The 13,966-nt window shown below is 47.1% G+C and overlaps 1 protein-coding gene across 1 annotated transcript in view; it reads left to right on the forward strand.

Moving 5' to 3' along the window:
- Window positions 1–13,966, forward strand: part of LOC135813140 (sushi, von Willebrand factor type A, EGF and pentraxin domain-containing protein 1-like) — a 45,915-nt gene that overhangs the window by 20,179 nt on the left and 11,770 nt on the right. Inside the window, exons 13-20 of the mRNA XM_065326357.1 lie at window positions 805–1,074; window positions 1,685–1,816; window positions 2,091–2,261; window positions 2,687–2,851; window positions 5,542–5,820; window positions 9,533–9,670; window positions 10,508–10,675; window positions 12,235–12,357. Coding sequence (XP_065182429.1) covers window positions 805–1,074; window positions 1,685–1,816; window positions 2,091–2,261; window positions 2,687–2,851; window positions 5,542–5,820; window positions 9,533–9,670; window positions 10,508–10,675; window positions 12,235–12,357 — 1,446 coding nt within the window. The remainder of the gene's footprint in view (window positions 1–804; window positions 1,075–1,684; window positions 1,817–2,090; window positions 2,262–2,686; window positions 2,852–5,541; window positions 5,821–9,532; window positions 9,671–10,507; window positions 10,676–12,234; window positions 12,358–13,966) is intronic.

A 13,966-nucleotide genomic window follows, 5' to 3' on the forward strand; every position in this document is an offset into this window, starting at 1 on the left:
GAGAAGTAAGACTCGCCCATCCGCCCCTTCCCACCGGGATCTACTCGCGAGATCGCAGAGGTAGGGGCGCTCTGGCGGGATTTTTCGGAAGTCCCACTGACGGAAACTTCAGTAATTTTTGCCAATGTGTGAAACACGCGCCAGTTCGGGCAACTTCTTGTAACAGCTGCACTTACCGTATTTTCCGGGGTATAAGCCGCACTTTTTTAAGCTAAAAATCGGACCAAAATCGCCCCTGCGGCTTATACACCGAATTAGCTTACGTCAGTATGCATGCTGACGTCATGTGACATGTCATTCGACTCAGCTTCGCGCCTGTGTTGTTATCCCGACACTTTTACTAGTTTTAGTGCGCGGGCTACACCACACGGTACGCGTATACGGGGACTCTATTTTGCGTACTGCAAGTGCCGGTTTGCACACATCCTAGTACACAGCGATACTATAATACTACTTTTTGTGTATAAATAGTGTCGGCTAAAATCTTGGTTTGTGGGTGCGACTTATACTTCGAATACCAACTTGTAGTCAATATCTTGCCTCAAAAAGGGGGGTGCGGCTTATACCCCGGTGCGGCTTATACCCCGAAAAATACGGTATACTAATTCATCCATACAATGCAAGACTCCTCTGCACTTACTTTTTCGTATTTCCCGCTTCTTTGCCAGAGCACTCGCACCTCAGCTATAGGCCAGCACATGCTCCAGTGTTCCTTGTCTTCTCTTTGTCTTAGCCTTCGCTCTGAGCTAACATTCTCGTTAATGATAAGCATCCCTTGGCTGTGCTATCCATGTTTCTTCGTAGAGGATCACCAGTTGGAGGGGCATCGCTACTGCTCCGCGGCGAATGCCATTATCAAGCAAACTCCGACGGGTGTGGAATTCAACTACACCACCGCTCTGCTGGTTTGCATCAGAAATCAGGGCAACCTGCTTAGCTCCGCTGTGAAGACCGGTCATTGCATCACGGATGTAGACTGCTGGGTGACAGGAGCCGTAACCAGCACTACAGCTAATTCTACACTCAACATGAACCAGGATAAGTCTACAGCTCTACCAGTACTTTGTGAATACCGTAAGTATACCAACCACTAACACAAACACGTTTTTATTCGTACCTGACGATTGACACAGCTGCTAGATGCCTGAAAGCTGCATCCCATCTTTTTGTTATAGAATGAAATGTCCAAAGGCTACTTTTATCATTTCCTAATTTTGGACCTCCTTTGTGCTAATTGAACTTTAAAATTGCTCGCAAAGGTCATTTTCGACCCTGACAATTCTACTCCTATCAGTATTGGAGCTCTCTACTCCATGCTGCTTGTTCATTTGTGTAGTCAATGTGAACCAAAAAAAAACAGAAAAGTTCCAGGCTGTCTAAATAGTGATCAACACCCAAATTGCAGAGTTACACTTCCTCTCGCTCATTCTCTCTCTTCCTCTCTCTCTCTCTCTCTCTCGCTCTCTCTATCTATCTATCTATCTATCTATCTCTCTCTTCCTCTCTCTCTCTCTCTCTCTCTCTCTCTCTCTCTCTCTCTCTCTCTCTCTGTCTCTCTCTCTCTCGCTCTCTCTCTCTCTCTTTCTTTCTCTCTCTCTCTCTTTCTCTCTCTCTCTGTCTGTCTGTCTCTCACTCATTCTCTCTCTCTCCCTCCCTCCCTCCCTCTCCCCTCTCTTCACTTTAGCTTGCAAGCGCACCACCAGTGATCAGATTTCCAGCATCACCGACGCCGGCACTGTAGTATGTCGTACTGGTTATGAATATCTGCCTCCTCAGCCGGTCTGCAACGGAAACTCACAAGTCCAGCGCTGTACAAGTAAGATAATGAAGTGATATTTCACATACCGTATTTCCTGGAGTTAAGCATGCACCTGAGTGTAACATGCTCCCCCCCCCTCCCTTACCTTCTGCTCCACCTGCTCAAACTTTCAGCCATGAGCCATAGCCAGGAATGATGAGTCCTGACAGAAAATTTGATCGAGAAATCAGTAATTCGCAGCGAATGGACCACTTGCTTTGAATATGGTGTGTAGGGTGTTTCACTCAATTACTTGTGAGTTGAATTATTGAGTTTGTGGTTTCCCCTCCAGTTGTCAACTGCACTGTTCCACCGGTTACAAATGGCGTACGTCAAGCAACAGTTATTGTCCAATACGGTGATCATGTCAACTTCTCCTGTAAGATTGGATATCGACTGGTTGGAAACGCTAGTCAAACTTGCATGCCGAATGCAAAGCTGGGGGCAACACCAGAGTGTCGAAGTAAGTCGGAATAGCACGGTACAATGAGGGATTTCAGGGTGTGCAGTGAAGTTTTTTATTTATTGCGGGGGCCGTTTGCTTCCAATGGGAATCCTGATGGAAAATTGGACATACTTTTCAACATATCCAAAGCTTTGGTTATTTACCCGCACACCCGGTTAAAAGCAGCAAGACTGCTGAATTATACTTTCTGTCCACTCAGTAACTGGAGAAATTTCACCCGAAACCCAAAACGACTTGTCTACTGGCCGACCAACGGTCAATACCGTTGGTCAGTGTGGTGCAATGTTATCGTTAGCTGATTGTAAAGTAACTGGCGGTGTTAGTGGACATCATAGCGTAACTTCTAGTTCGTTGGTCCCTTTCTGCCGATTACATTATATACGATTTTTCTTCTTCTTTGTTTTATATTGTTACCTTGGCAGTCAAGACTTGTGATTTGCCGACCGGACATTTTGATAACAAAGTGCCGTTCATCGACTATCTTCAAGTTGTGACACTGTCCTGCAAGACAGGTTATTGGATGCTGGGCGACGCCACACAAAACTGTACAGCCCAGGGAAACCTGACTGGTGTACCGAAATGTTTGCGTAAGTCAGCCTCGTCCATTGTTATGTTGTAGTTGCCGTTGTCCACCTGCTCCCAGCCCCGTGCCATCTCCACACTTGTACAATGGACGACGATAACTACATTTAGATCGGACTGTTAAGTACACAAAATAACGTGCTACAACAGTTACCCCACGAGCAACTCACTGACTCCACTTGAAGGTACTCAGGTCAACCTTAGAATGATAGGCGTACACATTCTCAATCCGCCTTTTGTTAGTGCTGATCTCTATTTAACATAGGTGAATCCTTATTGTGGTAGCTACCGTATTTCCCCGATTATATGTCCAAACTTGATTAAAAGTCGCACCCCCATTTTCAGGTTTAAACCAAATTGTTTCAATATAGTAACATCAACAGAAAGTCAATCTGATTTGTAAGTCACACTCCCGTCCTTGCTCTTGACATTTAGTGCAAAAAGATTCGACTTATATCCAGGGAAATACAGTACTTCTAATCTCTTTTTGGCCACTGGCCACCGTGAGAATATACATTTCAAAAAAACATTTCAAACAAACATTACGCAATTAAACCATTTGTACTCAGGAAATTGCGCTCAAGTAAGAAGGGTGCAAATCTGGTCGGTTGCAGTGGGCATGAAGAGAGCATTTTGAGTGCAGACAATTGCGCTGGCTTATAAGCTGCTTCATTCATTCTCTAGTAGTTAGCAGAAAAAATAGTCACTGGTGACTTCAGGAAGAACACGTTCCTGTCAAAATGAATTGATGTTCATTGGTTGTCATTTGGTTATGTTTTACTCAATCACTGCTTGTCTCCGACTGGAATATTATCAATTTATAGACGGTGTACTATAGTGTACTACCTCCGGAAACAAAAAATTCGGGACATGACTTTACATGACTTTTCAAGGAGTTACTATGCTCAACAGAAGTGTTCTTTTGGAAGAGAAACACTTCAACACATTCAATCAACATAATCATGTTTAATATCTTCAGGATCGATTAGTGGGAGGAATGTCTCAGTCTAGCAGGCAGGCACAGTGGATTGGTCTAAGACCATGATTGAGAAACGAGAGGTACCAGGTTCAAGTCCTGCTTGGAAGCGGAAGGATTTTTCCAACCGTGCTGCGACCCACAGTTAATTGGGAACTCGTGGCCTGGCATGAGTAATACATGGATGTGGCAAATGGGATCGAGGCCTTTGGCCTCTGGTTGGTGGATCTGATCTATCCTCCCCCACCGTTTAGGAGCCGCATCTGACGCCTGATCATGGGGTGGTGGCGTCCCACAGAAGCGGAAAGGTAGTTTTTGACCAGGAAGTTGTACGACTCCTTGTTCTTGACCTGCCCGGTACGCTAACCCCGTCGAATGTATCAGTCTGCGTCACCATAGCTCGAGTCATCACCGCTGAAACCGTCCCAAGTGGCAGGTCGATCGACACGATGTCGTATGTCGCAGAGAAGCTTCACCGAATTCCTCATGGTCTTGCTGTTGCCTGAATGCCTTCTCCAACATCTCGGCAGAGACCACAGTAGCACTGTAGCACTGGTACTCATTACCACCCCCGCTCCCGCTCGAGGACAAACACCGGCAGAGCCAAACATTTCAAATTTCCTCCGAGGGATATCATAGTCGTACCAGCACTTCTCGACTGCCCAGATCAGATCTCGGCTGTTCTCCTTTGCGACCAAGGACACATCGTCGAGGCTGCTGGAAAAGGCGACATCATCCACGTTTAGGTCTGGGGCCTCTGGGCTCTTCAGGGCTGAACGTTAACATTATATTTTAACTTGTTCATCTTGCTCTGCTGCGCGAAGTGACGATTGTCACATCTCTGCGTTTTATAGTTTTGACATTGTGCCGACCTGTTCCCATGACGACAGGCGTTTCTGGGATGGCGAAGATTTGAAAACACTAGCAGCTATCGTTATTCATTTTCCACTCTTCTTGCTCTTCGGTGCCATTATCCTGCTCTGTCAAGTTAGTTCTGAACTAAAACATAGCTATGATGAGCAATTAGCGCAGTTCTTTTCTTCTCATTGCGCCTGGTGGACGCAAATGAAAAACATGTTCGCTTTGCGTTGTTTGCAACGTCGACACCCTTGCTCTGCGACGGCTGTCGGCTCTCCAGAATTTGAATTATGCTTTCCTACGATTCCGAAATGTCATGTGAGTGTTCCAGGCTGACGGAACCAAAGAAAAAGAGCGAAATAACAGCAGCGAAAAGTAATGAAAAAACGTGAGGAAGCTTTTTGTTCCCGGAAGAAGTATGATAGTTCTGTATTAAAAACGGTACACAAATACTCGCCATACTGTACAGGAAGAAATTTTCGTCGGTCAATAATTTCGTCCAACTCCAAAGAAAGGGATTTCGTCGGGTTGAAAATTTAGTCCATGGACTATAACAGTGTATTGAAACGCTGGACAAATAGGCATTTAATTTAGTCCCAAAGCTCCTTGGACGAAAAAGACGAAATTAAATTCCAGACGAATATTTCTGCTTGTACAGTACATGATAAACCACAATGTGCACTCCTGTACTGCAATGTCTTCTAAACACTGTGACACAACTCTCAATTGCATCTACTGCACTCACTATTCATGTTTCACAGATGTCCGCTGGCCAGTTGTGCATTGGCGGCTGGTTTGTATTCCTGCAAGCAAGACATCTATGTAACTGTGTTGTCTGCATGTTGGGTTCTCTCTTTGTAGAGGATGAACAGCTGACTGGACATCACTACTGCTCCGCAGCTAACGCAACAATCAGTCAGAACCCGACTACCTACAATTACGACACTGCACTACTAGCGTGCCAGAGAAAGCAAGGCAAACTGCTTTCCAGTGTTGCGTTCCGGAGTGGTTGTACGGCACACGTCCCAACAACAGAACCTGCGTGGACCTTTGATGTCTCTGGCAGCCACAGAAGTGTCCTGGCTACTGATTCAAACAAATATTCCAAAGTCAACAATCTCAAGGTTCTTTGCGAATTCCGTGAGTGATAGTCCTTTGTCTCATTATCGGTGTCGCTATTGATCTTGCTGTTGCTGTTGCTGTTGCTGTTGCTGTTGCTGTTGTATACTGTATTAATAGTGGAAATCAAAACAGGCAAAATGCCTAATAACATTGGACCCACTGTGAATAAAAATGTAAAAGGATATTGTGGAAAAGTAGATATAAGAGAAAAAGAGAAAGAAAAGAAAACGGAAAATTTTGCTGTTGCTGTCGCTGTCGTTGTTGCTGTCGCTGCTGTTGTTGTTGTTGCTGTTGCTGTTGCTGTTGTTGTTGTTGTTGTTGTTGCTGTTGCTGTTGCTGTTGCTTTTGCTGTTGCTGTTGCTATCGCTGTTGCTGTTGTTGTTGCTATTGTTGTTGCTGTTTGTTGTTGCTGTTGCTGTCGCTGTTGCTGTCGCTGTTGCTGTCGCTGTTGCTGTCGCTGTTGCTGTCGCTGTTGCTGTCGCTGTTGCTGTCGCTGTCGCTGTCGCTGTCGCTGTTGCTGTTGCTGTTGCTGTTGTTGTTGCTGTTTGTTGTTGCTGTTGCTGTCGCTGTCACTGTTGCTGTCGCTGTCGCTGTCGCTGTTGCTGTTGTTGTTGCTGTTTTGAATTCTTTTATTCTCATGATGGCCTGTGGCCAATATGAGAAAAATAATTACAGGCACGGGGATCAGATACAGAGAGATCAAAGTTTAGCTGCTTGCTGAGGCAGCAGCGATGGCAATACTAATTGGGAGTTAATCACGTAGACTGGGCGCAATGGAGCTATAGATGTGCTGAGCAGTGTGAGCAAGTACATACGGAAGACATGACAAGTGGTAGGATGATTGCTTTGAAATCTCGTCTGGGGTTGATTTGCCGGATGCTGGGTGGGATGCTATTAAAGAGATCAAGAGAAGCATAGATGGGGGAGTCTCTTAGCCGGTTTGTACGTGTTGTGGGTAGCTCAAAGGTTCGGGGGAACCTGAGCATGCGAATGGGTTGTATTCGGGGTAGGTGAATTGCAAGAAGGTGTGGTGGTGCATATCTATGATGCAGGCTATGTGCAAGAGGGACATGGGAGAGGGTACGGCGGCTGCTGAGTGATGGCCATTTGAGTCGGTGCAGCAGCATGGAGTGGGTTCTGTGTTCAAAGAGGGGGAGATGCAAACAGAGGCGAGCAGCGCGCCGTTGGATGCGCTCAAGCCGGTCGTTCAGGGTTGCGGGGAGGGGTGAGAGGACAGTGCAAGCATACTCAAGAATAGGGCGGATGTAGGTTAGATAGATGGAGGAGAGAGCAGAAGTGTTTAAGGAATTGCGTAGTCGCAGGAGAAGGAACATCTTCCTGGTCGCTTTAGTGATGATGTAGTCAACATGCGAGTTCCAGCGTAGATTCTGCTGTATGAGGAGGCCAAGGTGGCGATGCCTTGAGGCCACAGTGAGGTTGGTATCGTTGAGTGTGATTGATGGTGGTCTGGGAGGTGGCCGGTTGGTGTGGTGAAAGTGGATGACAGTGTTCTTACTTTCGTTGACCAGGAGATGCCAATCCTTCAGCCACTGTGCTGCGGTTGTCACAGCTGACTGGAGGTGCTCTTCTGCGGCTAGAAAATTCTCGTGAGCGGCAATGATGGCAGTGTCGTCGGCAAACTGGCTGCACTCAGTGTTGGCATTTATGCAGGCGGTTGGCAGATCAACTGTGTAGGCCGTGAACAAAAGCGGCCCCAAGACAGAGCCTTGGGGGACCCCCGCTGGAATGTTTAGCCAGGTTGATTTGCTGCTCTCCACTTGCATACGTTGTCGTCTATTGGTGAGATAGGAGGCAAGCCACTGGAGGCATTTGCCATCGAGTCCGAGGTGGGCCAATTTTGGAGTAGTCCTTGGTGCCACACCCGGTCAAAACGCCTTAGATAGGTCGGAGAAGCAAGCAATTACTGTTTGCCCGGCGTCTCTTTTCTCGGTGATCTGATGGATTAACCGAGATAGCTGCTGTGTGGTGCCATCGTATGGCCGAATGTTTGTTGTTGCTGTTGTTGTCGCTGTTGCTGTTGCTGTTGCTTTCGCTGTCACTGTTGCTGTTGTTGTTGTTGTTGCTGTTTGTTGTTGCTGTTGCTGTCGCTGTTGCTGTCGCTGTTGCTGTCGCTGTCGCTGTTGCTGTTGCTGTTGCTGTCGCTGTCGCTGTTGCTGTCGCTGTTGTTGTTGCTGTTGCTGTTGCTGGTGCTGTTGTTGTTGTTTGTTGTTGGTGTTGCTGTCGCTGTCGCTGTTGCTGTCGCTGTCGCTGTTGTTGTTGCTGTTTGTTTGTTGTTGTCGCTGTTGCTGTTGCTGTCGCTGTTGCTGTTGTTGTTGCTGTTTGTTGTTGCTGTCGCTGTTGCTGTCGCTGTTGCTGTCGCTGTCGCAGTTGCTGTCGCTGTTGCTGTTGCTGTTGCTGTTGCTGTTGCTGTTGCTGTTGCTGTTGTTGTTGCTGTTTGTTGTTGCTGTTGCTGTCGCTGTCGCTGTCGCTGTTGCTGTTGTTGTTGCTGTTTGTTGTTGCTGTTGCTGTCGCTGTTGCTGTCGCTGTCGCTGTCGCAGTCGCTGTTGCTGTCGCTGTCGCTGTTGTTGTTGCTGTTTGTTGTTGCTGTTGTTGTCGCTGTTGCTGTCGCTGTCGCTGTTGCTGTTGTTGTTGCTGTTTGTTGTTGCTGTTGCTGTCGCTGTTGCTGTCGCTGTTGTTGTTGCTGTCGCTGTCGCTGTCCCTGTCGCTGTTGCTGTTGCTGTTGCTGTTGTTGTTGCAGTTTGTTGTTGCTGTTGCTGTCGCTGTCACTGTTGCTGTCGCTGTTGCTGTTGTTGTTGCTGTTTGTTGTTGCTGTTGTTGTCGCTGTCGCTGTTGCTGTCGCTGTCGCTGTCACTGTCGCTGTCGCTGTTGTTGTTGCTGTTTGTTGTTGCTGTTGTTGTCGCTGTTGCTGTTGCTGTCGCTGTTGCTGTTGTTGTTGCTGTTTGTTGTTGCTGTTGCTGTCACTGTTGCTGTCGCTGTTGCTGTCGCTGTCGCTGTTGCTGTTGCTGTTGCTGTCGCTGTCGCTGTTGCTGTTATTGTTGCTGTTGCTGTTGCTGTTGTCTTTGCTGTTTGTTGTTGCTATTGCTGTCGCTGTCACTGTTGCTGTCGCTGTCGCTGTTGCTGTTGTTGTTGCTGTTTGTTGTTGCTGTTGTTGTCGCTGTTGCTGTCGCTGTCGCTGTTGCTGTCGCTGTTGCTGTCGCTGTCGCTGTTGCTGTCACTGTCGCTGTTGTTGTTGCTGTTTGTTGTTGCTGTTGTTGTCGCTGTTGCTGTCGCTGTTGCTGTTGCTGTTGCTGTCACTGTCGCTGTTGCTGTTGCTGTTGTTGTTGCTGTTTGTTGTTGCTGTTGTTGTCGCTGTTGTTGTCGCTGTCACTGTCGCTGTTGCTGTTGCTGTTGCTTGGATGTGTATCATAGACTATAATAACCGCGTGTACGAGTACGAGCATTTTGTGTGTGCCCATGTGGTGTAGAGGTAGGCGCAGTCGATTTCCAATCGAGAGGTTGTGGGTCTTTCTTCTCTTTCTCAGTCTCCTGGCTTTCCTTTCAATCTCCTGCGTGGTTACCAACAGCCAGTGCATGCTAGAATATGCGGTGTGATGTGTTTGGGGAAAAAGGATAGAGCTGAATACAAGTTGTTGATCATATTGCTGGACCTGTTGGCTATCTGGTATCTACTGTCTTGCCATCGGTATTTCTGTTGCCTCATTTCTTGCAGCCTGCTATCGCAACACATCTGTTGAAGATTACATTGAGAGTGTGATGACGGATGGGTCGGTTGTCTGTCTTCTTGGGTATGAGTACGTGCATACCCAACCCGTTTGCAAAGGAACATCACAGATACACGAATGCACTGGTGAGTAGTTATTATTGGCATTTGCACATTCGATGTCCCTGGCACAAGCACTGGCTGTGACATTCATTTTTTATTCACACTACCGCTGCTACCCCCCCCCCCCTCTCCCCCCACCCCTCTCCCCCCTCTCCTTCTCCCCCCCCCCCCCCCCACCCCACCCCTCTCCCTCCCCCTCTCCCCCCTTCTAGTCCCTATTCACCTGATGAGCAATTGATTTTTTTGGGCTCCCTGGGCACTAGTTTGTGCGTGGTATGTGCAGTACAGTAACTGCTCAGTCACAACTAAAATTTTGAATGGTGTCTGCTGGGACGGCCCCACCCCCCCCCCCCTCCCCCATTGTCCTCGGTGATTCACATTTTGAATTCTGGTGTGATGACTGATGAAGGTGAGGTTCAGATGTTTTCACTCCTTTAGAACCTGCACTGATGGATAACTGCACTACGTTTATTTCAAGGGCATTCCCACGGCAACAGAGTCCCTATATTTGAGTGATGTCAATTTGTGCTCGGGATGGTGCGTGTCGGGTTTCTTATATGTGCCTGTGGTGGGAAGTGAGTGTGTGTCGGGGTGGGTTATATGTGTGTCGGGGGGGGGGGGGGAGTGGGGTTGGGTGGGGGGGGGGGGGGGTGACTGCCAGGGTGGGGGGGGGGTGCTATTGGGTTGTATGTTATTTTGTGGGTATCTAGAGGCAGACGATTTGCAGAGGAGGCTTGGTACAAGACTGCAATATAGATTAGGAGCCTTTACGACATTACGATATCAGTTCCCATCCTAGGGTTTACTGTGTGTTTTTCCCACGATCCTAACCGAGTTGCGTTTGTTGTATTCTGTCGCCAGTAATCCACTGCAAGGTTCCAGCCCTAAGTGAAGGCACCAGCAATCTGACAGTAATCCGCTACCTGGAATCCGTCAACTTCTCCTGTCACACTGGGTTTGGCCTGGCGGGCAATGCAACGCAGACGTGTACTGCTAATGGAACTCTCAGCTCCATGCCATCCTGTCTTAGTAAGTGTACTAGTGTCATGAGAAAAGGATAATGAACATACAGAATACAAGTTAAGAGTAACTGTTCACCACTGTATCTACTTCCTCCGTTAAGCAAAACTTCGTTGCGTTTTTACAGTTCAGTCCAAATCATTCTATGGCTACGAACACGCTTTGCAAAGTGGAAAACAAGGCAGGATATGAAAGATAATTATTTACAGATGTCACACAGCTCGTTTCAATGCAGTCCAGCTTCACTCTTCGTCTGAATCTGATAACGACTCACTCCCTGATGACATCGAGTCTGCATCCTCGCTGACTGTCGCCGCCACTGCTGCCAGCTTTTGTTCCGCAGCCTTTACCAGTTTCCAAGACACGATTGTTTTGATTGTGGAGATCGCCAAGTTCTTCGCTCGAACTGTGCCCTTGACGACCTCCACGGTGGCGCTGATAGTTGTGGCCACTCTCCGGACCGCCATGGAAGGAGGCATACAGACCCAAACAAACGCTCGCCATTTTCGCAGCGGTGTGTCGTGGCAGCACGTTCCACACCCTGCAGAAGCCCCTTCCTGGTTTCCTTCGCCACGAGTGACACGTCTGTCTACAGGCTGTGGAAGAACGCCAAGTCGCCAACGTTGAGATCAGGATTTTGCGACGACTGAACGACAACCTGAATGTCGAACGCTTTTGATTTCCCCTGCGCTGCAAACACAAGTGCATTGATTTTGGCTGTGTGCGGATGCGCACCATCGACTGGTGCTAGTACAGCAGTGCCTGAGCGCTGGCCGGCTCCTATCCTGGACATTTCTTCGAGCCACGAGGTCTTTCAAACTGGTTCTAATTTTCGCACTTTGGTGCCATGCGCGCGCGCCTGGGGTTGTGTTCTGGTGACATCCTGTCAAGAAACAGTTCTGCTTCGCCGATTTTTCAAAGGATTCCACGCTTTTCGGAGGTTCAAAAGCCTGTCAGAACAATGGACGACACCTCAGCTACCCTGTGTAGGGAATAGATCACTGACATGTTTGTCTAATGCCGACAGAAATCTCATGACAAGAACACTAAAAACGCAACGAAGTTTTGCTTATCGGAGGAAGTATATACTACCATATGTCCCGTTCCTTTTCACATTTATTATTGGCTCGACGTCCGAGCATAATGAAAAAATGAATTGTTCTTTTGTAAATATTCCGAAGTGTAGTATTTTTTTACTTAGAAGACAGCCCTGCTGAGAGACATGTGCAGACCAATACAAAACAAGACACAGGGGATGTAGTGACATTGTGCAGATGTACAGGGAGCAACTCGACCGTCCAGAGGTCTCGGCGGTAGCGTTGCAAGCTGGCATCTGAAATTGGAGGGGGGGGGGGGGAGGCAGGGTGAGTACCCGTGCAGTATGGTCTGCACAGTGGATATTATGCTGTATTTTCAGAGTGTAAGCCGCAATGTAATTTTTTCTTCTTCAGACTTTTTTCTCGTTTTCAACTGTCTCAACCCTATCGATATTCATGCTAAACTTAATCGGTAATTATGGCCGTATCAATATTGTCTTCTCATTTACTTTTCAATTTTCCTGGGAACAGATCTTGATGAATGTTCCACTGACGGCCATGATTGTCATGTTAACGCTCTGTGCACCGACAACAAGGGCTCGTACACATGCGAGTGCAACACTACCTTTACGGGCAATGGAACGTACTGCGAACGTAAGTTGTAATCGTTTCTATTAGGTTTACTTCACCAGAATGAACAGGAATGTTATGCCTTCTGACCGACTGTGACAGATGGTTCTCATAGTGTGATGAATGTGGTTATGCCGGTTGTGCAAAGACGCATAAAGTGACGGTTAGTTGTATTGTGAATGCTCCACACGAAGAGTGAATGCTCCACACGAAGAGTGAATGCTCCACACGAAGAGCGAATGCTCCACACGAAGAGTGAATGCTCCACACGAAGAGTGAATGCTCCACACGAAGAGTCGGAATACAAAACCAGCTATACGCACCAAGAAAATAAGCTATGGACATAATCTGAATACACCTAGGGACCCAGGGACCTAAACCTTACTTTCTCTCAAGCTGATAGTTACAAGATTGCTCAAAACACATACCGTATTATCTCTAATATAAGGACGGTCCTTTATTTTTTCAATGTACCTCCGCCGCGTGCTATTGTTGGAGACATTCCTTTATTGGAGACTGTTCCATTATTATTTCCACCTCATTTCAGAGGCTTGTTGCCATGCCAAATTAATGTCAGACACACACATTTCAGGGTTTTTTTTCGCCGGTACAGATAATGAATTTACACAGTGTACTTATAATGGAGACTGAGCATTTTATTTTTTGAATCCCGCCCCAAGGTGTTCTATTATTGGAGACGTGCTATTATTGGAGACTGTGCTTAGGGCATGTTCGATTGGTAAGGATCGGGATCGGGATCCAGATTTCAGATCCCTCGGATCCTTCAGATTCAACTGAACACTTTATTTTGGACCTTGACTGTTGCCATGTTGAAAATGGCGCTCACAAGGCACCCAAAAGGGTGAACGTCGTACTCATCGCGTGCGTGGTAAAAAAAGTCAACAAGCTCTATCTCCATCCACGTGTGCGTACCACAATGTGTACAAAAATAATTTTTACCCGCCATATACGCACAAAGGTCACATTTGGATCCGTTGGATCCAGTCAACCCTGCTCCCCGAGGAGGGTTGACCGGATCCAAATCCGAAGGATTCGGATCCGGATTCGACCAATCGAAAGGGTGCGAATCCAGTGGATCCGGTGGATCGGGATCCCGATCCTACCAATCGAACATGCCCTTATACAGTAGGTATCGGTTATAGCGTGGGTGTTTGAAAAACGACTTTCTATTCTTATTTCCGATAATTCTTACACACGATAAATCAAGTGTGGAATATCACATGCATGTGCGCAGGGGCAGGAAGATCATCGTACATGCAACGCAGTACTTCTGTGCATTGGCTGGTCATAGTCCCATAGGCTTACCATGTGGCTATGCAAAATGAGTTACATGACTACAACAGTTGAATCTGCAGCAGTACGACGCAACGAGAGTCACATAAGAACGGAATTGGACAGATGTTATTACTACAGGCGATACACTTTGTACTAATCTGGCATGTTTTGCTACACAAAGTCCATTCTTAGGACCGATGTATTCTACTGTGGGAAAAATTGCTTGTAAGAATAAATGTGCAGTTGAAATCCATGTTATGATTATGAAAACATGAGAGTTCATTCTTGTAGGCAGTATATTCTTTTACACGACCACGCTATAACCGATACGCACTGT

The sequence above is a fragment of the Sycon ciliatum genome, chromosome 3 (assembly GCF_964019385.1).
Source record: "Sycon ciliatum chromosome 3, ocSycCili1.1, whole genome shotgun sequence".
In the NCBI taxonomy this organism is placed as follows: domain Eukaryota; kingdom Metazoa; phylum Porifera; class Calcarea; order Leucosolenida; family Sycettidae; genus Sycon; species Sycon ciliatum.